This window comes from Manacus vitellinus, unplaced genomic scaffold, assembly GCF_001715985.3.
Source record: "Manacus vitellinus isolate BGI_N305 unplaced genomic scaffold, ASM171598v3 scaffold_70_pilon, whole genome shotgun sequence".
NCBI classification, from domain to species: domain Eukaryota; kingdom Metazoa; phylum Chordata; class Aves; order Passeriformes; family Pipridae; genus Manacus; species Manacus vitellinus.
Window position 1 is genome coordinate 102,871 of NW_021940754.1, and position 26,362 is coordinate 129,232.

Sequence of the window (26,362 nt, forward strand, 5' to 3'; positions counted from 1 at the left end):
AAATGTGCAGCGCAATGTTGGGTGTGTGCAGTTTAAAGGCTGATGCCTTGCACTTCCCTTCTCAGCTCTCCCGACTATCTTGTTCTGTCTGTCTTAAGGTATTCTTGTAAAGTGAAAATTTTTCAGCTCCAGTTCTCCCAGGGAGAGAAAAGCCGTTAGGATTCTGTTCCAAAACGCACCCTTACATATGTTGCCAGGTAGTTGTAGAGAGTGATAACATCACCCCTGAGCCTCCTCTTCTCCAGGCTAAGCACCCCCAGCTCCCTCAGCTGCACCTCAAAATCACTGATGAGGCGGGGATCCCAGCAGCTTCTAAAGTGACCTTCGTAATTCCACTCAGAACAAAAGAACACAGGACAAACCCTGATGTAAAACCACCAATAATCATGGAGAGTAAGAAACATCTCTGAGCGCATAGTTGCTCAAGGCACAAAGTCACCTTCCTCAAAACCAAGACTTGGTAAGCGATAGAAGACACATTAAGATGGCAACATTCCCTGGAAAAAGGCATCCCCAAGCTAAAAAGGAACCCCAAAGCCCCATGTAAACTTCTCCATCTGCTCATCTGCTGGTTCCAGAAGAAAAAACGTGGAAGTTAACACATGGAGAGCATCACAGGAAGCAGGAAACCACAGCAATAAAATATGGGCATGCAACACTCTGAAAAAGCCAGGGGTGAAGCACTGCTCCAGAACAGCTCTGTAAAGTGCCCCAACATACATCAGTCACTGCAGAAGTCAAGAGAAAAGCCATAGGGTGAAACACCTCAAAAAGAGGTGGAAGCCTTTGAAAAGCCAAAGAAATAAAACAAACAGGTCTGAAGGACTACTCCAGGGCCACGTGGTGATGCACTCCAAAAAATACCAGGTAAGGAAGGAAACAAAAGAATCAGTGAGCAATGTGCTGAAGGAAGGCAGAGAAGGACTTCTCTGTGAGGCTGTGATGAACGACTCCAATAAAAGCTGGGCAGTAAGGTGAAGGAAACCAACATAATACGAGATTCCAAAAAGAGCTGGGCCTTGTGGCAAAGGGCTCCTGCAGGGGCAGCACAGCACAACACAGCGTAAAACTCTTCAGGGGTGGCACAGTGAAAGACTTTTGTGGGGCAGCTTCTCAGGGTGGACAAGGTGAAGGTGGCTCCAGAGGGTCCATGAGGTAAGGAGCTGGCTCCCGAGGTGGTCAGGAGCAACAACATGGTGGTCCAGCAGGTCTGGCCCATGGCTTCCAGACTGGCTCACCTGTCTCCTGGCCCTGAGGGCAGCAGCTTCCCCACCCAACACATCCCCAACATGGTGGGAGCAGGAGGGCTCAGGGCTGTAGGGAGGGGCTGAGGCCACACATAGCTCAGTGCAGGAATGGCAAGGCCCAGGCACTATCGGATTTGGTTTCCCTTGGCAGTTTTTTCCCCAAGAGGAACCTCATCACAACAACAGGGGCGTGTGAGCCTGAGTCAAAAAACCCAGCATGAGTATTGTAGAGGACACCACATCCACAAAGTCCTCCTGAAAAGTCCATAAAAACAGCTGGAGTGTATTTGGATGCCTATTTGCAGCCACATAAGAATGATTCCCATGCTGAACTTTAGGACTGTGTCCAGCTCCAGTCAGCTGTCCCAAAACATACTAAAACTTTTCAACTTACTTTCTAGGAGGTTCAGGGAAGTGGTGAACACACTGAAGGCAAGATATTCCAACAATGTCTTTAGAAATCATAGAGACACAGTTACACATCTTTCCTACTGTATGTTACAAGTTTATTTGTGCAAAAATACAGTCAGTCATCAAGACTTCAGCTCTGCTGAGAACTGAACACAATTCCAGTGATATACAGGCATGGAAAGAGGTACTGTTGTAATTGGAGCAAATACACCATAACTGTTGTTGAGTCAACCAAGTGGTTCAATACACTTTGAGATACTGTTCTCAAGTGATTTAGACAACCTGTACTTAATTACTGTACCTCAAGAGAACCAACAAAGGTTGGGAGCAGAATAATGAAGTTTACAACTGCACTAACTCAAAGGAACATTAAAAAATGGTTTAGGCTTTCCTAATGCCAGTATTTCTTTCAAGCGCAGGGAGATGAAGTTTTACCAACCTTTAAAATTGTATTTCAGAGTAACTGTAAAACAAATAGATGAAGAAAAGAGAAAAAACAACCAAAACTTTCAGAGCTCCATCCTGTGGGTCCACTTCATAAAAAAAGCACCACACCACCCCCAAAATAATACATATGGACAAAAAAGCATTGCTGAATCCCTCGGCCCCACTAAAATCTTCCTGTAGCTTCTACATCACTGAGAAAAAGTTTTCAAAAAATTCCTCTCCTCTGTGCAACCATGTTTTAACAGAACCACATTGGAAACTCGTAGCGTTGTTCCAAGTAGCTATTTTTTGGTCTTAACAAATCTACCTGCTTCTTGCACAAGTGTTTCAACATCCTCATTGTCCTTTTCTTCTGAACTTGGTTCCCAGTCCGAGTCCTCATCAGTAGCTTCACACTCCTCTTCCTCATCATCTATAAAGCTGTCATTGAGGTCATACTCATTGGCTTCACCATCATTGGCACTGTCTTTCTCCACAGCCCTTTTTCCTGTAGGGACAAAAATGTCCTGAATATTATGAGTATTCCTGAATCATACATGCAGAACTCAAGAGCCCTCCCAGAGCCCACCAAGTTAAGTCTCTCTCCTCGAGAGGAGAAGGAATCACCTAAACACATCTTCTGATTTACTTCCATGGTTACTTTGATCCTAGATCAAAGACGACTTCTTCATCCATCTATATATACTTAGGGCTATTTTATACTTTCAGTCTTTGGAATCTGACATGGCTTTTAATTCCTACTCACTTCTTTCCTGAGCTTCAGGTGAGAGAAGGGTGTCTTCTATATCACTTGCCTCCTATGTTCTCCATTTGGATCCATGCTGGATAGTCTGGGCTTCCTTTCTGAATATGGGTTAAGGAAACAACAAGTGCTGAACACTTTCCTGAGCTGGGGGCAGCCTACCTGTGTCCCAGTTCAGTCTGTTATATCTCACTGCTTTCCAGTCTGCTTCCCATCCACCTGCTTCACAACTTACACTCTATCATCAAATTGCCTTCTGCCTTCACAGCTTTTCACAATAGTCTTTATTGGCAGGAATCATACTTGGAAACCTCTCCTTAGAAGAAATGGATGCCATTCACAGCATGCTCCAAAACTTTCTTATAGTTTGTCTTGAGCAGTCTTTGCATTGCTTGAATATGTTGGCACATTTAAATTGATCCCCAGAGGCAGGATAATTCTGCTGTTTGAAGAAGCCTTACCTATCTGACTTGGTAGGTATCCATAGGTAGGATACATACACAGCTGCTGCCATGGCAGCATTCACTTCTTTTATTTATCAGTAGTGAGCACCTTCAGCAAGGTAATTTTCACTGCATTTTGGCAGATACATGTAACCTTTTCTCTGCAAGCCTATGACATCTCCCTTTTTCTTACATGCCCACAATTCCCAACTAGCCATGGCCTGTTAATATTCCAGTCATGTCTTGTTCTGCCACTAAGTCACACCTCTGAGTTTATACCTCCAATTTTTGCATTCTTATCTAGAAATAACCTCTCAATGATATAGGGACAGATAACTTATCTGTTGAGCAGTTATCATCAGCTTTCAAATGAAACTATAAACATGTATTTTTTTCTCAGCTACAGACCCCAGTCCAAATCCTCACGTTTATATTAACCATAAGCACTTTCCAGCAAACTCTTAAAGCTTTAGGTCAGAGTTTCAGGCACTCCAGCTGTGTGTGGCGAACAACCACCACCACTGGCACCTTGTGCAGTCAGACCACAGCCTCTCTCAATAACACTTTTTTATTACTGGGAATGCTACTGTTCCAGAATTATCTTCCTTTTTATGCTTGCTAGTTTATTGTTTAACAGACTTCAGTGGAAATTAATCATGGCCATACCAGCAGAATTTCTTGTAAGATTCATCACAGACTATGGTTCTGCAGAATGAGTTATGGCTTGAAGGGGAGGGGCCAAAACAAAGATGCTAAATGCAATAAGAACAAAATCCCACTACTCAGACTAAGCTTATGAGAATAATAAGCCCAAGAGCTACTTAGCAAAGAAAAGCTCTTCTTCACTTTCACACCACTGTGGGGACATTTTACAAGAGAAACAGGAATTCTGGCACAATACTTATGACTTCTGTATTTTTCCTATAAATGCAGGACTAGTATACTATGTTCTCCCACACCCATGCTTTTGGATTTCAGCAGGGAACAATGCACTTCCTTCCATGTCTTCCCCATCCACCTCTTTCCATTGTAGTTTAATCAGCACCACAGTCCCCAACACTGCTCATTAAGCTCAATTCTGCCTCTTCCCCAGTGCTGTATTTATAAAGATGACCTTTAAGCTTTCTCTGAAAGTATCTCCTTCATGTAGGGAGAAAAAGCTTGCTGACCACTCCTCCCAAAGAGTTCTATTTGGAAGTGAGCTGATCAGCTTGCTAGAAAACCTACAAAGAAGTGTGTAGGAGAATCCTGCATATTCCATGGTCACAGCAGGTCATTCATCTCAGTAGCAACAACACAATGAGGTCATTCAGTTGTGACAATTTAATGACAGCACAACTCTTGACTTTTTTTTTTCTTCCTCCCTCGCAACTACTCCCCCAGTAATTTGCCTCAGACTATTTCTCGGAACATTCTCTGCAGGCAATTCATAAACCCTCTGGTAGCAATTGGACTAAAAATGTTAAAAACCAAACATGTCAAATGTCACGTAGAGCCTCTTCTCTTGGCTGGTGGAGTTTAAATACACATGTAGGGAAATTAACCCTGCTGTGCTTAACGGTGCAGTTGTGCCAAACAGCACAAAATAAAGGTTAGTGAAGCCCTGACTGTTTGTGTGACCCTGCTTGGTACAGCTGCCTCAGGTGTGAACCTGCTGAGCACTACACTTTTTACAAGCTTTGCTCTCAAGAGAGCTAAGTGAGCCAGTCAACATGATATTTAAAAATTTTTAAAAACCCAGTAAATATGAACAGCACTTTAATGAATTAATTCCCTTCTTTCCCCTGTGCATGGAATATCAAGTCTTCCCCGGTTCAACGAGAGTTGAATTTGATAGATTTAGACTTTTAGGTATGTACACAGCCCACAGCCTGTTTCATCCCAAAACCTTCACCACTCACTGCTCTTACACTGCTGCCAACAGCTCTGACCACTCTGTAGCACATTTTTACAAGGGACCTCTGATCAAGATGGGGCTGGTACTTGTATCACAGGATGCACCAAAGCACACAGGTAACAAAGACACCTCGGAGTATTCTGGTGCACAGATACAGCCATAGCAAGCATTTGGTGAGAGCCAAAGTGCACACATGTTTGATAAGGAATTGGTATGGGAGAGAAATTTCTCAGCAGGAAGTTTAAAACAACCTCCTGCACCCACCCACAACAGAAATGAAGGCCAAACCACTTTGCCTAGAAAACTAACTACAACTATTTGCACTTTCATTTATTTTCTCTAGAAGGCAGATCTCATTTGAGGAATTCTTTAGGAAATGCCCATCCACACCTTGGTGATCTCAAGGAAGACAAGCCAGTTCCCACTCCCTCTCAACATGCAGCAGTTCCACACCTTCCTGTCTTGCTCAGGCCAGTGAAAGCAAAGACTGCATAGCATCACACTTTCAGACTGCTCTTTAAAGCCCACTTTTAAATTATTTTAGAAAGAATAAGAAGCTTCACATTTAGAAGCTGAGACACAAAAGAATCCTGGAAACAGCCCTAAAGAGTATTTAAAACTAGAGTGTGCATGTACAACATACAAACTTCTTTCACTTTAGTCCTAACAAGCCAGTATTTACCCTGAAATATCAATACCTAATTGTAAGAAAAGTTCATATGCACAGATTATCACTTGAAAGTTATTTCAAAGTCAATGGAATGCAGAAGGAATATCTACACGTTTCAGAAGTAATCAATCTTTATGAGAAAACCTTAACTAGGTTTGTATGAAATATTGGATTGTTTTCATCCTACTATGGCCCCTGTGTAAGGAAGGAAGAATTGATTTAGCCACATGTGTCTACCCTTAAAAAGCTTGTTTGTTTGCTTGCCTGCTTCCAGGGAAGTACAGAGAGAATTATCCAGAAAGCCTGGCACAAATTCAATTGAAGCAGTATCACTTGTAAAAAAACAAGAAGGGTTTTTACTAAAATAAATAACAACTACTTTCTCCTCAGGTAAGTATTAGCAAGCATCTATAGTACTACTAAATGCCAAAAACCCCACAGCAGACCAGCTGAGCCCCATTCTGATATGCCCATTCATAACTTTAGAACACACTCACCATTTCTTGAAGTTCGTTGTCGGGTTCCTCTTTCAGTTCCTAAAGAAAGGGAAGTTGTCAGTCAGGACAGAGTGAACCCTGACATAAGGGTTATGCCATTAAACAAATCCTGCAATGGTTGTGCTGCACTTACAAGTATAAAAGCTACTCTGCTGCCCAAAACCAGCAGAGTTGGGTTGTCTTGAATCAAGGCAATCAAGGGTTGTCTCGAATCATTCCCAAGAGATTATCCAGATAAACTGTTCTCAATGTTATGACCCCTGCCATCTGTAGACCAATGTCATGAACAAAGGTTGGGGGTTTTTAAGAAGAAAGCTGGAGTATTTAAAAGCATTTATATATTTTACACGATTGTTTCCATAACTGCAGTTCCTTCCTTAGTAACGTCACAATCCTGAGTCTTTACAGTACAATACATTATTACAATTCCATAACTGCTCTGTTTATTGCATTGGGATTTCATGTGGAAAAAAACCCCAGATTCAATAATCTAGAAAAAGCACAAAAAATGTGAAGTATCTCTTTCAATTCTTTAAGAACAAACAAAATGTAAACAGCACACTCCCCTGTGTTTTTCAACAAGTCAAGTTGCTAAAATATAAAAAGACTACAGAGTGTTAGAATAGGAACTCAAATTCAGTTTTAGGCCTCAAGAGAACATATATGCAAAAATTAGTTCTCACAGTAAGAAAATCACTGGTCACCCCCCCCAAAAAAATACAGAAAGAAGACAGATATGGTTGCGATGTTTGGTTCAGAGCATCAAAAAACTTTAAAATTGTAACTTATCAGAAGAAAAAGAATCCCAGAAAAAAAATAATCCAAATATAGAGTAAGATGTAAATTTTATTCTCAAAGTAGATTAAAGCATTTTATTGCAACTTTTGGTATCCATCACTGGATTTGGGGTTTTTTCCCCTCACACTTTGAGCAGTATTGAACAAGTTGGCTTACCTGGAGGCACAGTGTGCTTGTATTCCAGCTTGTGCTGAGGGTTCTTCCTGCAAAGAAGAAAATAGTAAAAGCTTGATTCATCACCTTGTTCCACACTTAACAAGTCCAGAATTCCCTGGTATTTTATGGATAATTTTCAAGGCATAGCATTTAGATCAGTGGATTATGCTCCCTTCAAGTAGTGGCCAACAGAGGAGGACAACAAAAATAACATTAAAAACCTTCAAATTATATCTGTTGCTTTATCAAAAGAATTATCACTGTTTCATGGGAGCCTCTTTTCCTCTACACCCAAAGAATGAAGCAAATACTAAGAAATTACCAACTAATACAGCACAGAGGTTGTCTTATCTGGAAGGAGGGACAGTTTGGGGTTTAGATGAAGTATCCATTGTAGTCCTGAAAAGCACGTTGGCAATTTCATTACTGATATAAACCTACACTGCTCAGCCTGAGATGAAAAGTCTCACAGAAGTTTATAAGAGAAACACTTTTTTTGCATTAGCTGAATAGAACCATGGCTTTTTCTTAACAGCTGCCCTCGTTTTGTTAAATTTCATGGAGAACATGCTCTTTAGGATCACCACACTTTCCAAGAGAAAAGGTTTCTCAGCAGGAAGAATTTTTATTAACAGCAGCCCTTAGTTTCAACATGGCCCCACAGAAGTCTTATTGCCTCAAAACATATCTTTTTATCCACTGTGGGAATTCCACAGCAGTGAAACTCTCCTAAATAAAAGTGTAAAACCTAGATACTGAAAAACAAATAGAATAAGACAGTATTTTGAGGAAAATCAACACTGCTTAAAAGAAAACAGCAGTCAGCCATAAACTGTTTTTTATTGTTACCTCAACTATGCTTTCTAACAACTCAAATACTGATTAAAATCGTTTTTGTACAAAATCTCAACAAACACTTTATCAAAATTTAAACTAAAAGTTACATATCAGGAACACCAGGTAACAATAAATTATACATGAACAATACATTTATATAAAAGAACAGTTTACTGAATGCTGAAAAGAGAAGAAGTGTTGAACGTCAAGTCACTCAATAGGTTCCAAGAGTCAAGTTTTCATTTGCCAGCTGAAATTACTAACAAAGCAGTGATTTTCACTGTGTCACTATGCAAAATATGCACAGTCCCAAGTGCTTTAAAGGTAGCAGTCTGACCATGGTATGTTTCAGAAGTCAAGGTTTAACATCAAGAATTATTCTCATTATTCTACTGTCATTTTGCAACTGCAGGGGAGAACACTGTTAACCTGTAAACAAGAAGAGCCACTTTGTGCAGTGTTTCTCACCTATAACAAGCTGTTCCATATGGACACTCGGGCCGGTTGTCGTTGTTATCCTGAGATATCATCTCCATGTCATGATAGTCGTCATCATTAGGGTGACTGAACTGCTGGAAGTGAATGGGATTCTTCCTGCAAAAGACAAATATACACGAAAATCTGACTGTTCTGCTTCAACACAAGAAGCAAAGACAAGAAAGCTGTTACTGAATCAGTGACAGCTCATTTTTCTGTGATTACGTGAAGAGGAGCTTTTAATGTTTAACCTGATGCAGACCATAAGACCTGCTTTCAGGATAACAGAAGAAAAGTTTTGTCTCAGCTGCAACAGAGGTCAAAATAAGAATTTTCCCATTTGCCATCAGCTTTAAGTTTCAAACCTCCAACACATACGCAATAGGTTTTATTAGAACAGCACATCACCACGCTGACATGAAGTCGCACCACAAGATGCAACAACCACAAGTGCAGCTGAGTCACACCAATGTTAGTGATGAGAGCACGTGACCAGCATCCACAATTTCCTGCTCTACAGCACTTGAATCCCAGGTGAGCAAGTAGGGAACACAAATACATGCATCACTGAAAGACCATTCCTGCTGCTTCTATGCAATAAATTTCCACACACCACGCAAGACAAGGCAGCCATAAACAGCATCACTTACAGAAGAGTTTTTCTTTCATAGAACTGCTGTAAGTGATGTTAAAAAGAACACAGAAAAACATGTTGTAACTTCAGGAGAAGTTCAAGTGACAGATCAAAACATACTACCAAAAAATACATCAAAATGAACACACTGGTGCAAAAAGCAAATCTACCCTTTCCCCATGATTTCTTTTAGAGATGCTTTTTTTTCCGAGCATAATCTTTAAAAGCAAGAAATGTGAGACATTTTAATATTTTTTTTTCCAAAAGATATCCACAAAAGACTTCAGTGATTACCAAAATTATTCCCAGAGTACATAACCTGTAGTTTGTTTGTGCACTTCTCAAAGATCCAGTATCCCTTGGATCTACTTCCATAGCTGACAGGCTTCTTGCCCTAGTCTTTTCTGTTATTTCTGCAAACTGTAGGGTAAATAAAATAATGCTTCACTAGAAACCACTGATAGGTTGCATTTACCAATCTTTTATTCCACAAGTTCTCATGAAACATTACTTCTTATGCCAAATTCAGACTGACTGCCTAATTCTTTTCCCATTTAAAAATAAATGAGATGAAACCAAGTAATTTTAGAGCCTATTTGCTTTGTTTTCTCAATGAACAGAGCTAACAAACTAGCAATAATAGCAAGAATTCTCAGTCATTTGAAACACAATTCATCTTCTCCAAAGGATACAGCAGCAACTAATGTTCTTTGAAATAATTTTAATCTGTATTCCTACAACAAGACACATGTAGCATCGCAGTCTCCAAGGAAAGAAGGCCTTGTAGCTGTCAATTAGCCAATTTATTGTATTTTAGGAGATATTCTTTTTCCTTTCAGAAATTTACTTCAAGACCTACACTAAACAGCCCTTACTGGAGAAGAGGAAAAAAAAAAGAAATAAGGGAAGAGCAACAAATGGGTCGTGATGCACAAGACCTTGTCACCAGGCTTCAGGAGACTTTGGGTCAGTGGATGGTGCTCCTCAAATTATACATTTTTTGTGAAGCACCTTGAACATGTCCCATCGCAGAGGCTCAGGACGAGCAGAAACATCATATTTTATCTTATCTTTACCTGGAGAATTTGTACTTATTCTACTTCTCTGTGTAGTGCAATAATACCCAGCAAAATAAATGGAAGCAGAAAAGTGCATAGGTAATATTAAGCAAATATTTTCCCTTCTTGCAAAAAAAACCCTAAGGCTTCTTCCTTAAAAGTTTTGTTTGAGGTTTTTTTGTCATTTATTTTTAGACATAAGATATTTGAGTTACAAGAGCACATTATCACACTGTAAGCTGCACAAAGTTAAGGTTCGTAACAAAGCCTCACTGCACAGGGATTTGTTGTTCATTTGATCAAATCAAAACCATTAGGCCTTACTTGCACAAAAAGCAACCAATTAGAAACCTATTTTAAGAATAAAGTTTTATGACCATTGCCTTCATATAAACATACTGACACAGTAACTGCAGCTTTGCTTTCACAGAAGCTCTGAATTTGTATACTCACACTTCATGATGCAGGAAACTATGCAAACAAAAACTATGCAAATAAAACTTAAAAAGTTCTTCACCATCAATGCAGTCAACTCAAGCAGAAGTTGGGAAGTATTGCTCAGTGAAATATTTAAGACAGCTATTCATCTATGCAGCCACCAAAAGCAACTTTAAAAGCTTTTTCTAAAGCAACTTTAACTGACCACTTCAGAATCCCTGACTCCTCACAATCCCATGCAGAAGACTCACGGCCATCTCAAGGGCTTATCTTCTCAGCTACTGGAAAAACTAGTAGTGAAAATGTAATTAATTACCAGCACTATTAAGAAAGCTGTAGAATTCAAGCCTGCAGTTATGCCACAACTACACATAAGATGTTTCTAAGTTTTAAATTTTAAGTCTTATTAGAAGACAGGACTCAAAAAAAAAAAAAAAAAGACAGATGCAGGTCTTTAGCTGCCAGACTTATAAGCTTAAGGTGAAAGGAAAAATACTTTTATAAACAAACAAATAGCAAAGTATTTAGAAGAACACACAAATCTAAAGGTTGGTTGACCATCTCCTGCTTTGACAGGTACAGGAGAGATTTACACACGCCCATTCTGCAGAGAACTGTATCCCAGGCTATGGCAAAAGGAATTGTGGACAAAATTTGTGAGTTCCAATGTGAGAACAAAGTTCAGGTCTCCTGTACCCCTTCTATGTGGCCTTTGAAAAGGGGAGGTGAATTTACTTTTATTTTTAATTTCCTATCCTTCTAACTTCAGAAAAACAAGCAACAGACAACGAAAAGAGCACACAGCAGTATTCAGAGGGTGAGTTCCTTGACAACAAATATAGGCAGCTACAACACGTACAGAGCACTTTGTCTCTCAGTGGTAACAGCAGTTCCTTTCAGTTTGGTAAAGCTTCAGGCCACCTCAGAAAGAGAATATGGCACTGCAGGAAGGTGACAAGAAGATTCCCTGGGGTGAGAGGTTCCATCAAGCTTGATTCTTTCAAAACCAGTGATTTCAAATTCATAAATGAAGAAACTGAACTGTGGGTTACAAAGTTATTTCCTAAACATTTAGGACATGTATAAGAGAGATCTAATCAAATTAATAGATTTAATTCTTAATCTGTGCTCTAACACAGCTCTGCACCAATGCAGAAACAGCTACTTGGGAGCCTTGAATTAAAAGCAAATACAAAGACAGACAACAAAGCACATTTCTATTACTGCAAACAGGCAGGTTCAGTCTCATGACATTTCCTGAAGATCAAAGCTGACATTTTTGATACTCCCTATCTACAAATTTCTTTGACTAAGTAGGATTAATATGTGTTATTTCTGAACATTTTTTTCTTATAAAGCAATACTTTCCAAAAGTACTGCTGTCAAATGTTTTACAATCAAGAGAAGAAACCAAGAATAAATGTGCACATGTAGATTCCTACTCTCTATTACCTGTACCTAAGATTTGCCTTCCTAAAGATTAGGAATATTTCAGCATATCAGAGCATTAAATCACCTTAATACCCATACAGGGGAAAACTTGTCTCAGCAAAATTAAAAGTAGTTGGAGCAAAACAGAGGCTGCATTTGTAGTACTGAGTCAACCGAATTGTCTCATTAGACAAACGTGTTCTCATCATAATCATTAAGGGAAAAAATGAGATACACGAAAACTGGAGTATGATGTGCTCATGAACACAACAGCTTTATGGTTTTGATATACACAGTTATCTCAGCCTTAGGCTCACCAAACATACAGTCACTTGTGCTTAGTTGTTTTCTCCTCAAACTCAGTGTTTTTCTTATTGCTGAAGTCCCTTTGGGGAAGGAGAAAAAAAGTCACAGGACTCCCTGTTTCCTGGATTAGCCGTATCTTTTGTGTTTACAAAGCACACGAGTTTATCTAGAGCTTCTCCTAAATTTAGTTCTCAGGTCACTGGGCGTTTTCTAGTCTCAAGAGCACCTCCAGATTTCCACCTTCCCTTCAGTATAAGAACACAGGACACCACAGATCTTTTCTGGGCAGAAATAACTAGCAGGAGGCCAGGCACCCAGCACTGGTGTTCGGGAATTTCACTGGAACATTTGTATGACAAATCCTCCACTGTGAATTAAGAGGATATGAGTGGGAGAGAAAGAGAGGAAAAACCCCCAATTGTTGCAGTATTTCCAAAGACACTGACCAGTTAAGGGTTAACCTGGAGTTCCTAAGTATGCCTTGTTCTGGTTTTAGGAGGAAATGAAAGCTTAAAAAAAAGCACCAAAAAGCAAAGTTATAATAAAAGAAATTCTTGATTATTTAAGGGTGACAAATAGTAAGTATTTTAAACATTCAGATCACAAAGCAGGCAATAAATAAAAAAAAATAAAAACAAACTTCAATAAATACAATCATCTTTCATATAAGTCTCGCCTGCTAATAAAATAAGACTACAGGGTCTATGTTGGGCATTTCAACCTTTTACATCTCTTCTCCCTGCTGGTTCCTGGTATTGTACACATAGATCTTTTATTTCTTTTTAAAATGGACCTTTGTCTCTTCCTACAACACTTCCATCTTTTAATTTGCTGCAGTACTTCATCCCTTGTTTGGGCTATATTAGCAGTTGCAAGACATCTTGGCTCCTCCTTTTACCCTTCTAAAATTATTGTTCTGCCATTTGTTTCTCATCAGCCCCCTGTTCACCAGAAGATCTTTTTTCAAATTAATACTTGTAATGAGTTTACAGTTTTCCACAGAGAAATGATACTAATACATTACTTCTAAATAGCAAGCTAGCCCAAGCTAGTTTTAATTTTGCTTTACCTGTAACAGGCACTTCCATACATGCAAGGTGTCCTCTTATGCTGGATCGTTTTGGAGCTTTCTGAAGCATCTGCACTTCTGGTTGAATCAGAAATCTCAGTCTCGCAATCCATACTTTCATCAGGCTCAAGAATCCCTTCCTGGGCACCACAATATTGGGAAGTCCCGCCCCAGTGAGTTTGTTGGCTTGTAGAACCAGTACTCTGCTCTTTGTTTTCTGTTTTCTCAATTCTATTGTCTTTACTGGAGGTCTGACCTACTCTTCTAGAACATTTGCTATGCAGCTGCCTATCATTTTTTTCCAGAGAACTTCCAGGGTTTTTTGTTCCAGTCTTGCCATTTCCTTCCATATCTCTCGTGGTATTCTCAAGAGGAAATCCAGATGTATTCTGTGGAACAAGGTTACATTTTGAAGGACCTGAAAATTTACACTCCAGAATTCAAAGCTTTAAAAGTCAAACTGTGCCTCGTCATTCCTGCTTTCAAAATCAGAGAACCACAGAACAGTCCAGGTTGGAAAGGACCTCGAAAGACCATCTGGTCCAGCCTTTAAAATCTTCTAATCCACTTTCCAAGCTCAAGTTCACTGCTAAACAGAGCTGCTGAATGAAAGGCTGGAGTTAAGAAAACAACACACAACATAGTTTAAAGAAAACTTATCCTAAAGCTCCCATTTTTGGCCTCAGTTCCCTCACAACACAAGCTCCTCTCTCACCACCTCAGTTTATGAACAGTCCAAGGACTTTAATTTGAATTAACTTCCAATCAGAAGTAGTCTTCTTGAAAAAATTAATGGGCATTATATAGATGAAGATACAGTAGACTCTGGAAGAATGTACACTCCTACAGTAGAATCAATTTTAGTCTGTTAAGTGCCAAGATATATGGAATATATATATATTCATCCATATATGGCAGATATATGGGAATTCATGATACACACCTTGAGCTTAAACCCACCCTGATACATCTGAAATGCTTCAGATCGTGACTAAATCATAAAACAGTCTGTCACAGATACCATCAGAGAAATAGTTCAGCTTTGATACATACTGCATTTTAAAATTTTGGAACAAATGTACATTTAAAATGAGAGATGTGTTGTTTGGAAAAAGAACACAAGACAAGAACACTGTCCTGACAACTGAGACATTACCTGGAAGCATATCTACATTGAAGGCTGAACTACTGTGATACATTACAGAACTATTCTAAGATCTCTGCTTATTATCCAAGTTTCCCCTCCAGTAAATTTATACTTAGTTTACACAGATGTGTTTGGCAAAGCTTGAAAATCAGACAGTGGTTTCCTGTTTGATTTTGTTCCTTTCAATGCAAGCCTCATAAAATTTTATCCAAAACCAGAGACGATTACTTTTGAGCAGCAACGTGATTAAGAAAGGGCAAAGTCAGCATTAATATCAGATGATCCTGACAGCAGCACATTTAGTAACTCAACTCAGAGACAAAGATAACTCCCAAAATAAGGCTCAGCAAACAACTGCAGCTTAGGAAATCAACCTTTGCAAAGGGAGGCACAAATTACCCTAATTTGCCGCTCGCACTTGTGACTCTCTACCACATCCATTGCCTGGATGTGTATTGTATATTGTACTGTATATTGTACTTAAAGAGACTAAACACAGTTATTAGGATCAGCTACACACCAGGCTGTGATCCAGGGATTAAAAAGCCACCCACACTCCAGCACTGGGATAACACGGATGGGCCCGCAGCGCTCTCTGGCGGCTGCTGCCGCTTACAACAATTTTCCCTACAGAACCTTTTCTCAGTCGCCTTAAATAGGACAGCAGGACCGTGATTCGGCCTTTGATATCAAAATTACCGTCTTTCAGAGCTCTCCATGACTATTAATTTCCCCTGCCCTAACCCATTAGTTCTCCTGCAAAGTTACGAACGCAATTTCTTGCACCGCGCTTGAGACTGAAATGATTTATGAAATTATTAGGTGAAAACAAGTAAGGCTTCCTACTTAAAAATCGAAAAATGGAATAATTCATTATGTAGTCACTCACCTTATAATCTGACGAAGAGAAAATAGCACAGCAGCTGTTATTAATGCACCTAATGAACAGCAAAGCTCACCACTTGGAACACTTTCCCAGATTGACCACTGTTACACCAAAACTACTCTGAAGGGTTTGCTCTCCATGAGCAGTTCATTTCAATTAGCTTTAAGATTTAATTAAAAAAAAAACCAAATCAAAACCCCAATCTTTTTCAGTGTCAAAATCATACCAAATAATACTGCCTTAAGTGTTTTATCAGATCCTGGAACAGATCCATGCAATTCTAATGCTAGACATTAATAACACCTCCCCAGGTTTTTCACTTAGAGGATACAAGTGAGAGCCTCAGATTGCTCTCACCAGCATATGCTTTGTTTTTCTTTGGCAATGACCCTTCTCTTTTCCTCACTTGCAAGTTGTTGTCAGTAAGGATTTGGCTGCCTGTAAACTGCTGTGAGGTCGCACAGACAGTGACCAGCTGGACTGCAGGGTGTGTTCACTCATTGCCACAAATCATTTGGGATTTCAGGTTATGGGTTTTTTTTTTTTTTTTGCCCTTTCCTTTTTTTGACTCAGATTTTGAGACAGTGGCATAAGCACACTCCATGCTACCCTTCCTTTGAAACACAGCAGCTGCTGAGCCACACGCCATCATTATCTGACCATAAAACTTCACCTGCTAGAATGGGAATAGCTTGGGCAAAGCCCAGTGTCACACCATCACCTATCCCATCATGGTTCTCAGGAAAAGAAACCACACACACCAAGCCACTCCTAGGACCTGTGCTTTGGCCCATGTCTTCCTGCCTCTTGCTGCAAAGTCTAGTATTTCTGTGGAACATTTTGGGTGTGATTCCCAGATTCCGAGGTGGAAATGCAGAAAACCAAGTCACTGAGGGTTTCCATGATCCTTGCTACAGAGCTGCCCAAGGGACTGGTATTTCAAAACAACAAACCATGAGCAGAACACATAGTTATGTTGTAGAGCTAACCTTCAACATGACACCGCCAACTACATTCTCATTTTTTTGCTCTTTCCCGAGCCAAAAAGTTACCTGAGATGAAGGAACAGGGATGGAAAAACAGCTCCTTTTCCCTTGATCTTGCTCTTCACCTTCAAAGTGCTCTACAGTTTCTCCAGAAGCTAATCTTTTCTTCTGTTGCACATTTACTTCTGATTTCAATGACTCCATGACACTTTCTCCCCTTCCATGGCCTTTTTTCTTTCTGTGACCTAAAAAAAAAAAAGAGAAATAAAAGGGTACTTTTGGAATGCAACTTCTTCAGTGAAATCCTGACCATGTTAGAAATCTATAGCTACATCAAAGCAGGACACGGCACAAATGGCACGAGAAACAGCAGCAGTTGTGCCTGTGCTGTTTCAACAACACATTTTACACTTACTGCTTATAGGAGTAAAAAGTATGTTTGAGAACGAAACAGACACTTGAGGGGGAATTTGCAGGAAAACAATAAATACGTGGCAAAGGATATTCTGGAGCGAATGTATCAGTATGAGTGACAATAACTCACTTTACACCTCAGAGGTGTAAGGATGGCTTACCACAGACCTTTGGTGTAACTGTCCCTTCAGACCACCTGTTTATACAGGCAGACATTAATTAGGGCACAGCAAAATCAGAGTGTGCCCATTTCCCTGGGCAACCACATGGTAGCTGATCATTTCATCGGCCAATAACCAACACAGAAAAAGACAGCGAAATAAAGTTCTGTCTCTCTGAAAAAGTTCACATCTCAGGAAACCTCAAGATCTCTGTACTGAAGCAGTATTTTCTGGATATACAGCTGGGAGAGACCCAGGGCCACCCTCCTGATTTTGCTATAGCTTCATCTGCTGCAAAACACACTCAGAAGGAAGATACTTGATGCCATTTTAAAAGACTCCAAAAACACTCTTCCTTCAAAAAAATGTGCCAGAGTGATGTGTATGAAGCAAGGAATTTTCCCAAATTTTAATGTCTGATTTAAAACTCACAGATCAGTGCTACTTTTCTAGGTAGAAGACAGAAAGGCAGAAAAGGGCAGCTTTTTGGATTTCCTCTCTACCTTTCTACATTCCCATCCAAAATCACCCTAAAAAGATGCAAACCACTTCCCAGTTTCAAGAAAATATTTTTGATTTGCAGAAGAGATTGGCTATTTTATCAAAGCATCCCATTCTAAGCTGGAAAGACCTCATCTAATAACTTTTTTAACAGCTCCAATAGAGTTTGCATGTAACCCCAGCTCCCTCAAGGTCAGGCCTTCAGATACCTCTCACCCACACAGCTCCAAATCTCAATACCAGCAGAATCACAGCATCCAGTCTTTGTAAAAAACATTATATTCACACATATAACAAATGTTATAGTGCTTGTAGAGAAAAAAAACTGAACCAAACAAACTCCACTCCTCAAAAAATACAAAACGAAACCACAAACATAAGAAAACAATCACACCAGTACAGGACTCAACATAACCAGCTGAAGTCCTCTGGTACATGCAATTTTTACATCTGAAGGAACAAGCCAGTGAGGAACAGTCAAGATTTGGAACAGGGGAAAAAAGAAAAAAACAAATATCAAAACATAAATTTTCTTTTGCTTCTTATAATTTTCTCAAAACTAGCTTTTGAGGAAAGGAATAGGCAGAGGTGTGGATGGCACATGACTGAGGTGTTTAAAGCCACAGTTGCCCAGGTCAGTGCACACAGACACCTGTATTTACTACAGGAGAGAAGACACTGCATGAAACACTCCAGTTGGGCTGCTTGGGCATCAAGAACCAAATCCACCACAGCATCTCAGCAGAAACAGCAGCTGGAGAGAGAGACACTAAAGCAGAGCTGCTGCACACAGAGGAGTGGACACACACTCACCACCCACAGCTCATAGCTTTGGACTGATTAACAAAGGAAACTCAGCTGTTCACACCCGAATCATCTCATACCTCCCCACTGAAGGACAAGCAGGGTGGGTGGAGCGTGCTGCCTTCAGCACAGAGGAGGACAGAAATGCCAGGGGAGCTTTGCCAAGTCATTTTCCTCCTCTTCTCTCACTTCTTTAGTCCTCCAGTTCCACCAGTTAAAGTCATCAGGGCAATAAATGCCGTGAAGTAAGTTTGTCTAATGGCAGCTTAAGTAAGAAGCACCCAGAACCAAAGTTGGACATGCTATAAAATTTTCTTGAGGTTTTGCCAATGCAGCACCCTTGTGTGTCCTGCTGACAGACTGAACACAGCAGCAGCAGTTCAGTAATTTCCTTTTCCTGGAAGAACAGGAAGGAATGCAACACTATTTTAGCCTCGTTGTTAAGAAAGTATTATACTGTGAACAACTGCTCCTCCAAGCAAGTAACTTTGGACTAAATGATCAAGTTTGATTCATTCACAGTTAAAAAACTAACACCCAGTACCACCCAAAAAAACCCCTACTTTAAAAATCTGTAAAATTAGAATCTAAATTTAGAAGGGTAAAACATCACTAAGTGTGGAAAAGGACTGGAATTAAAAGTACAGAAATTACCTAGAATTTACACATGAAATAGACAACTTTATAGGAAAGGGCTACAGAATATCCGATGCTCAGATGTCCAAAGGGAGTTTATTATCTGGCATTAAAAAAAAAGAACAGAAAGAAAATCAACTGATGATAAAGAGCTCTATCACACCCATAGGACTGATGACAAAGGAGACAACATAAGTCACTCTCCATCAGCTGCCCTGCACAAAGGATGGAAAGAGAAGTAACAAATTAACACTTTCAATCACCATCGTTGTAATGGAAGAAAATTACATCAAAGCACAGAAATGCATATTGGAATGCAATTGTACCACACTGCAAACCTACCTGCTGTCATTACGGGCTCAGACACCCTCTGCACCAGGAGATCTCCTTCCAGCATCCAAGATGGAAGCACTCTCTTTCTTTGAATAGATTTTGACTGTTCACTGTCATTATCGTCAGAAAGAGGAACCTGAAACAATATTTACCTTTAATATTTAAAAGGTACTGTTTAGTACCTTTATCCAGTTACAAAAGAGGGGAGGAAACCAGATCACAGTTTCTAGACAGTTGCAGCCTGGGTGACCACTTACTTTTTTTTTTATAGTTCCTACTCAGAAAAACAAAATCTATAGAAACCCTCTTGCAGCAGAAAATCCCCTCTCCTTAGACCTTTGGAATAAATATCTAAAAGGCTACAAACTGAAACTTTCATAGAAGAGCTTCACCAGCACCTTGCTCTAGAGTTTCCACACACAGACATAAGAGAAAGAGCAGGTTTAACAAATGCCTCTTTGTCCAAAAAACCCCAAATAATACAAACAAAAAACCCACAAACAGAAAAGTCTTGCTAAGAATGGTAGGAATGCTACTTGCATTCCTGCAATTCCCTTCTCCAGAACGCAACCAGACTCTAAATCCCGTCTGCAAAAACAATGTAAATACACCAAAGTCACATTCATTATTTACTGAAAGCAGCACTATCACACTGAACCTCCACTTACTGACAGACAAGTAAGTGTCCACCTCAGGGATCTCAGCTACAGCAAAGGCTGACACTTCATTTGTCGTGTGCAGTTGTTACCTGCTGTACCCCAGTACTGGCCAATGTGTGGCTTTAGCACTGGATGCACAACAGATGGTGTTTAAGAAAAATCCCACCAGCTCCCCACACTATTTATCAGACTGTCTGAAAGCCACTGGACCTGGCAGTGTTTAAAAAAAAAAAAAGACAAAAGATGCTCACTTTGAAAACTGTTTTACTGGACAGCCAGGGAAACACTGGGGAGTTGTTTATCCATGTGTTTGTAAGGATCTTGACAACACAACTCCATCCCAGCTGACAATCCAAATGAAACAGGTTGCCAGGACACTACAAACAGGTATTACTTATAGCCAGTCCAAGACATCCACAGTCCAACTCCAGGCTCTCCTCTCTCCTCTTTCAGAGGCTTTTGGGCTGGTTGGAACAGTCATTCATTCCCCCAGGCCTTCACATGTACTCAGGGACAGTTACTGATATGGACCAGAGACCAGAACTGGACTTTGTTCTGTAGTACTCAGCTCCAGCACCGAGTCCAAAACACTCCTGTAACACATTTATGTACTTGCACAGCACACAGATTTTGAGCAATCAATTTTGACTGCAGTAATTTACCTCTCGGGGGGAAAAAAGGGTATAGAAAGCACAACACCTTTGTAATTTTCAACACACACAAATAATGAATTTCATTAAAAAATTAAGCACCCACCAGATGTCTAGAGGCAGCATCATAATTTCTCATTTTTGCAGCTCCCTGTACCTCAGAGCTGGAACGTGATGGTTCCATTAACAACGGAATACAGGACATCTCAACAGCATAAACAGTTGGTGCTTCTTCTGCATCAGCTTCTTGAGTTTTTTCTGGCAAAGCAAAATATATTTTAGGTACTCACACATCAGAAATATAAACATGCACTTTTGACTCAAACACAAAAGCTGGTCTGTATGTTTGTCACTAATAAATACACTTTGAAACTGAACATCAACATCTTATTACACCAACTTACAGAGGAAATAAACATGCTTTTCTTTCCCCTCACACCTAAAGAATTTTGAACAAAAGACTCTCTAACCACTGCTGGCCCCACTGCTGTAGTGTTTTAGGGTTTAAGGGCAGAATTTACACTGGTCACTGCCATGACAAAACTTTGAGAAAGCTGAAATTACAGCTCAGAATTTGCTTTACTGTAAATCTGCGCAATTCCCCAAACTCTGGTTCTACACTAAATGTCAGGTAATGATTTTAAGATCTGGTTTTCAGGGTTAGATGCTCAATTAATCCAGTACCTTCTGGCAAGTTCTCACTACAGGTTACAAGTCTGCAGCTCTCAGGTGCCACCAGCCACTTGGATGCTGGTTTCAAAAGCCCAGTTCAGAGCCACCACATCCAAAATGCTTTTTAAGTTGTGAAAATGCACCCAAACTGCAATTGTTTTTCCTTCAAGACTTTGCCCTTCCACTACTCAACTCACTGGCACAAAGCATTAGGGAAAAACAAGTTTAATTGCTGCTGTATTCCCTGCACAGCCATGCTGGGGAGTCACTGCCACCTGTCCCTCAGCTCTCTGTACTCCAGGGAAGGCACCAGCTGAACTTTCTCTTCATTGCCTCATGAAAAGAAGCCTGAGAGGCCAAGAGAAGACAGGCCAGGCTCTGCCCAAAAAGGCCCCTCCAGGGGCTGCTCGGGAGGTTTTGGCTCTCCAGGGGCTCAGAGAATCACCAAAAGGGTCAGGATGGAAGTGACCACTGTGGGTCATCTGGTCCAACCCCCCTGCTCAAGCAGTGTTATCCCAGATGACGGGTACGTGGCACAGGATTGCATCCAGACAGTTCTGGAACATCTCCAGTGAGGGAGACTCCACAACCTCTCTGGGCAACCTGTTCCACTCACACAGTAAAGACGGACTCACACCGTGAGTTCTTCCTCACTCTCAGGTGCAACTTCCTGCGCATCAGTTTCTGCCCGTTGCCTCTTGGTACTATCGCTCTGCGCCACCGAGCAGAGCCCGGCTCCATCCTCTTGGCACCCCCCCTTACAGTTATTTATACACATTAATGAGGTCCCCTCCCAGCCGTCTCTTCTCGAGGCTGAACAGCCCCAGCTCCCTCATCCCTTCGCCCTAAGAGAGATGCCCCATTCCCCCAGCCATCCCCGCTGCCCTCCGCTGGTCCCGACCGCCCCCCGCCACGGACCGCGTGCTCCGAGGCCCGGAACCCGGGGCCGCGTGGCCCGCCTCTGCTAAACCGCCAGCGGACACCGACCTACCCCGGCCCTGCGAGGGGTGTCCGCGACCTCGGCCCGCGGGGCCGGTACGGGTAGGATGGGATGGGGATGGGACGGGCCGATCCCGATCCCGGCAGGAGCCGCCGCCGTCCCTCCTTAGACGCGGGGCCGTCACCCTGACTGCGGCGAGGCCCGGCTCCGCGGCCGAAACCGCGAGATTCGCCCCCAACGAGGCGAATCCAGTACCCTCCGCACCCGGACGCAGGGACAATGGCAAGTGACACCCAGCCCCGGCGCTTGCCGCCCGCGGTCCGCCCCAACACAAACCGCTGACATGGCGGCCGCGGTGACGCCGCCCCGCCACCGGGGCCGCGGGGATGGACGCGGAGAGCGCCGGCGGCCGAGACAGCGCTGCAGGAGCAGGACGCGGAGGATGAAGGAGGACAGGGGAGCTTCGTGTCCCCCTCCCTCCGCGAGGTGAGCTGCCCGGATTTTCGGCGCCTGACGTGGAGAGCTTTGCCACGCGTCCGCGGCGTCAAGGGCTGGCACCGCGTCATCGAGGGCAACGAGCGGCTGTGGCGGTCACCACTGCCTGGCCGTGGCGGGCCGTCTGCCGGCGAGAATCGACTGCGACCGCGCGGGAACGGCTACTCCTGGAAGGTAAATCCCACCTCGGGGACACGGCGAGGCTTCCAGCGTGGGCGGTGGGAATGTGGAAGGAAATGACATCGGCGCGTCTCGCCCCATCCCAGGGTGATGGGGGCAGCGCTGTGGTGACAGCGCGGCTCTGTAGCCGGACAGCTGGTAAAATGGACTGAGAAGGAAGGCAAGGCTGTATTCTTTTTTTCTACTCAGGCTGGCCTTTTTCCTGCCCAAGCTGTCCTTTTTCTTGCCCAGGTCCACACCTGTCGCATCCCGGTTGTTCCTCACCCTGCCCTGCACAGCCTCAGCGCTGACCCTCGTCCCAGCAAAGCCGTAACACGGGACAAAGCCCGTGCAGACAGGGCTGGGAGGGAGAAGATAACATAACGCTGACTAGGCAATGTGTGCTCTCTGGTTTTATTTCGTGGGAATAGGGGTGCTGGTTACGAATGGCTTCCTGGAAAATCATCCTGGATAGCTCTGCCTCGATACATCTTGAGCGACAGGCATCCAGGAGAAAAAAAATTTGGGGTATGGAAAAGAAAACAAGCAGGAGCTTTTAAAGGCTGTTTTGAAAGTCTCCCCTAACACAGTCCCAGTTACAGGTGGTCTGAAGAGTTAGGGGCAGGTTCAGCTCCAGAACATACTGGATGATTTCTCACTGTTGAATCCAGCCTGGAAGCTGAGGTAGATCAGGAAAGGATCTGGTAACAGGTTCCACAGGGTACTCTGGGCCAGGTGATTCCCCCACCCTCAACTGAGCTGGTGTGTTTAAGAGTGGGGGGGTAGTGAAAGGGTGAAAGAGAAAGAAGCAGCAGCAAAAGAAACCAAGGAAACCACAGTTCTGGGCTCCGACATTTCAGTAGAGTTGCTGCACTGTGAGGTAGTGGTTGCCCTTTTGGTGTACAGAACTTGATACTCTTGCACAGCAATTTCCGGAACTCCCTGCACTGATTGTCTGTTTTATCTGGAGGGGATTTGAAATAGAAGCAACAAACACACCAAGTCAGAATTTTCTTGCAATAAAAGGTTGACGGAAGAGAAGAATCCAGCCAGCCTCCAGAGTTAAAGGTCACAGATAACCTAAACAGGAAGAGAAAGTGAAAGGTGTCTCTTTTAAAGAGTAAGATGAGTTCCTGGTTTAGGTTTTTCATCTTGACCATCAAAGAATTGAGGCAGGGATTGATTTTCCACCCAACTTTGAACAGAAAAGTTGGAAGGAGACAAAGGTGTGCTTCTCGGCAGCACTACACCTTCCTGGGCTTAGTGTCTAGAGATCCAAAGGCACATTCCAAATCCTTTTTCTAGCCTTACTCTTCCAAGGCAAAACTTACTTGTATTGAATGCTGCTTAAATTGTTTCACTTCCAAGATCTGAGCAATTTGTTTTTCCACCAGATCACATTATTGAGGAACTACTGGAAAAGCAAAGTGAAGCAAGAATGGCTGAGTGGGAAATACAGCAACATTCCTTCACAGCACAGCTTGCCAGAGAAAAGCATGTATCCCATGGATGTCGACACATGGGGAGAGATCTTGGAAGCAGAACTTGAAAGATAAGAAACCAGTGCTGATTCTTGCAACTCAAAAACCTTTTGCCAATGACACACAAACTGTTTGGCAGTTGTCGAACTGATTTTGAGTGATTTTTAACTGATTTTCAACTGATGATGAAAGTTTCTCAAAAGAAGTTACAGGTGTCTTTTTTTTTTATTTGCACTTTATCATATTAATTTTATGTAAAATTCTAAATAAGACTAATGTTCAGTTGTAATTTATATTTATAAATTTAATGCTCTGCTGTATTGTCAAAAATATGTTGATTGTATTTCAATTTGCACTTTTTCTTTTGAAAGAGATGACTTTTATTTAAAAAAAGAAAGGTAAGGTATGCTTGACTTGAAGTGTATCCTACCAGCAGCACATGAGAGCCCACAAAGGAAGGACAAATACAGACACTGGAAAGAAAAGAAGATGACAAGGTGGCCACCTCAGTATCAGCTGAACATTCCCAGTGACCATCTCAAGGGACACAGTCCTCAAAAGGATCTCTGAACTTGTACCCCAATTTTTGGCACCAACTTGAAAAACTGCTGCTGGTAAAAGAGGATGTACCTGTCACATTATCTAACATAAAAGTGACCACAAATTCAACTTACTACAATTCTCTTTGAATATCATCTTTCCCTACCTTCCTTGCACTAAAATAACTGGGGAGAATGCTGGGAAGGTCTCTGTTGCTCAAATTCCTGCAAAATTCAGTCACCAATTTTCTATAGGAAGACTTCTACCATGGTTATGAAACTTGGTTATTTAACCCTTGCAGAATATCTGGTGAAAATATCCGGGCTCACAGGCTGTTTGTTTTAGGTGCTCATATCTACAGATCAAGCAAAAGACATAACAGCCAGGTGAAACAGGTAGCTCTAAAATGCTTCCAAGAACAGAATGTTGCCTGATCCTTTTTCTAGTTTAGAGCATTCAGCAGATTTCCTCAAAACTGATCCATGTCCCTCAGCTTCCTGCATGTTCCCCCATTAGAACAGGTCTTCAGTCAATAAGCACTAGTACCTTTTCTGAATCATAAGTAACATATTTAAGTGAGAGGTTTCTCATCAACAGCACTGCATAACATGATGCAACTACTGGATAATGTTTTTTACACATCTTTTGCAATCTATTCTTTGTAGATAAGTGTTAGTTCTAGGAGCAGGACCCCATTGCACTAGGTTTTAAAGATCTCCTTTTAGTGCCAAAAGAGTTGATGCTGTTCTTGTGGGACAGTTACTGCATTAGCCAAAATGGATGCAGTACCCAAAATCCACTGAAGCTTCTGCTGTCACCCTGCTACCAAACATGACTGAGGTGTAGCTCACAGGAAAGAACCCTTGCTAAGTATAGGTGTGATGCAAAGCTCAGTGAATTGCCAACACTGCTTCCTCTATTATTAGCTATTCTGCTCTAAGGTTATATCTAGTTAGCTCAAATTAAAAAAAAGAAAAAAAACACACCAAAACCCACACCCAGGCACATCAGTTTTTCACCAAAGCTGCTGCCTTGCTCCCTGCTCACAGCATTTATCACCCCAACTTTAAGAGCACTAGAAGTGAAAAAAGTGCATATGAATTCATAAAGAAAATAACACTAGCAGTACATTTTCAACACCTCAAAATACCCAATTTTTTTAGTCATAAGATAGGGAAAGTGCATAATAATGGATCTAGTCCCTCACCCTTCTCACCCAGCCTCCTCTGTTGCCTTCTGTTTCTAACTCCCAGACATTTATCCCCTGTTCCTGCTCCTTTCATGCTCCTCAGCTGTCAGTTCTCATATATAGCCCCACAGGATACAGTTTTTAAATAGAA

The 26,362-nt window shown here is 41.7% G+C and overlaps 2 protein-coding genes across 2 annotated transcripts; one reads left to right on the forward strand and one right to left on the reverse strand.

Annotated features, from left to right (window-relative positions):
* Window positions 1–1,744: 1,744 nt before the first annotated feature.
* Window positions 1,745–21,011, reverse strand: APLF (aprataxin and PNKP like factor). The gene is made up of 8 exons (XM_018084448.1): window positions 20,842–21,011; window positions 19,436–19,562; window positions 16,644–16,822; window positions 13,559–13,947; window positions 8,614–8,739; window positions 7,309–7,355; window positions 6,355–6,393; window positions 1,745–2,592 (listed from the first exon to the last, which is right to left on the reverse strand). The coding sequence occupies exons 1-8, from the start codon at window positions 20,938–20,940 to the stop codon at window positions 2,387–2,389; spliced, it is 1,212 nt and encodes a 403-aa protein (XP_017939937.1). The 5' UTR covers window positions 20,941–21,011; the 3' UTR covers window positions 1,745–2,386.
* A 1,704-nt stretch (window positions 21,012–22,715) lies between these two features.
* FBXO48 (F-box protein 48) lies at window positions 22,716–25,161 on the forward strand (the record flags this gene model as incomplete). Its single annotated transcript, XM_018084400.3, is given in 6 exon segments — window positions 22,716–22,866; window positions 22,869–22,889; window positions 22,892–22,938; window positions 22,940–22,990; window positions 22,993–23,016; window positions 24,396–25,161. Coding segments are annotated over 6 exon segments (456 nt in total), but the record flags the coding sequence as incomplete, so codon positions are not given.
* Window positions 25,162–26,362: the final 1,201 nt, after the last annotated feature.

What these genes read in the sequence shown, in the direction of transcription:
- APLF (XM_018084448.1), bottom strand. Translation starts at nt 20,940, where the DNA reads ATGTCCTGTATTCCGTTGTTAATGGAACCATCACGTTCCAGCTCTGAG. An exon ending in TGAGCCCGTAATGACAGCAG is followed by an intron (nt 16,823 to 19,435) that starts GTAGGTTTGCAG and finishes TTTTTTTTTTAG; the next exon opens with GTCACAGAAAGAAAAAAGGC. An exon ending in TCCCTGTTCCTTCATCTCAG is followed by an intron (nt 13,948 to 16,643) that starts GTAACTTTTTGG and finishes CTTGTTCCACAG; the next exon opens with AATACATCTGGATTTCCTCT.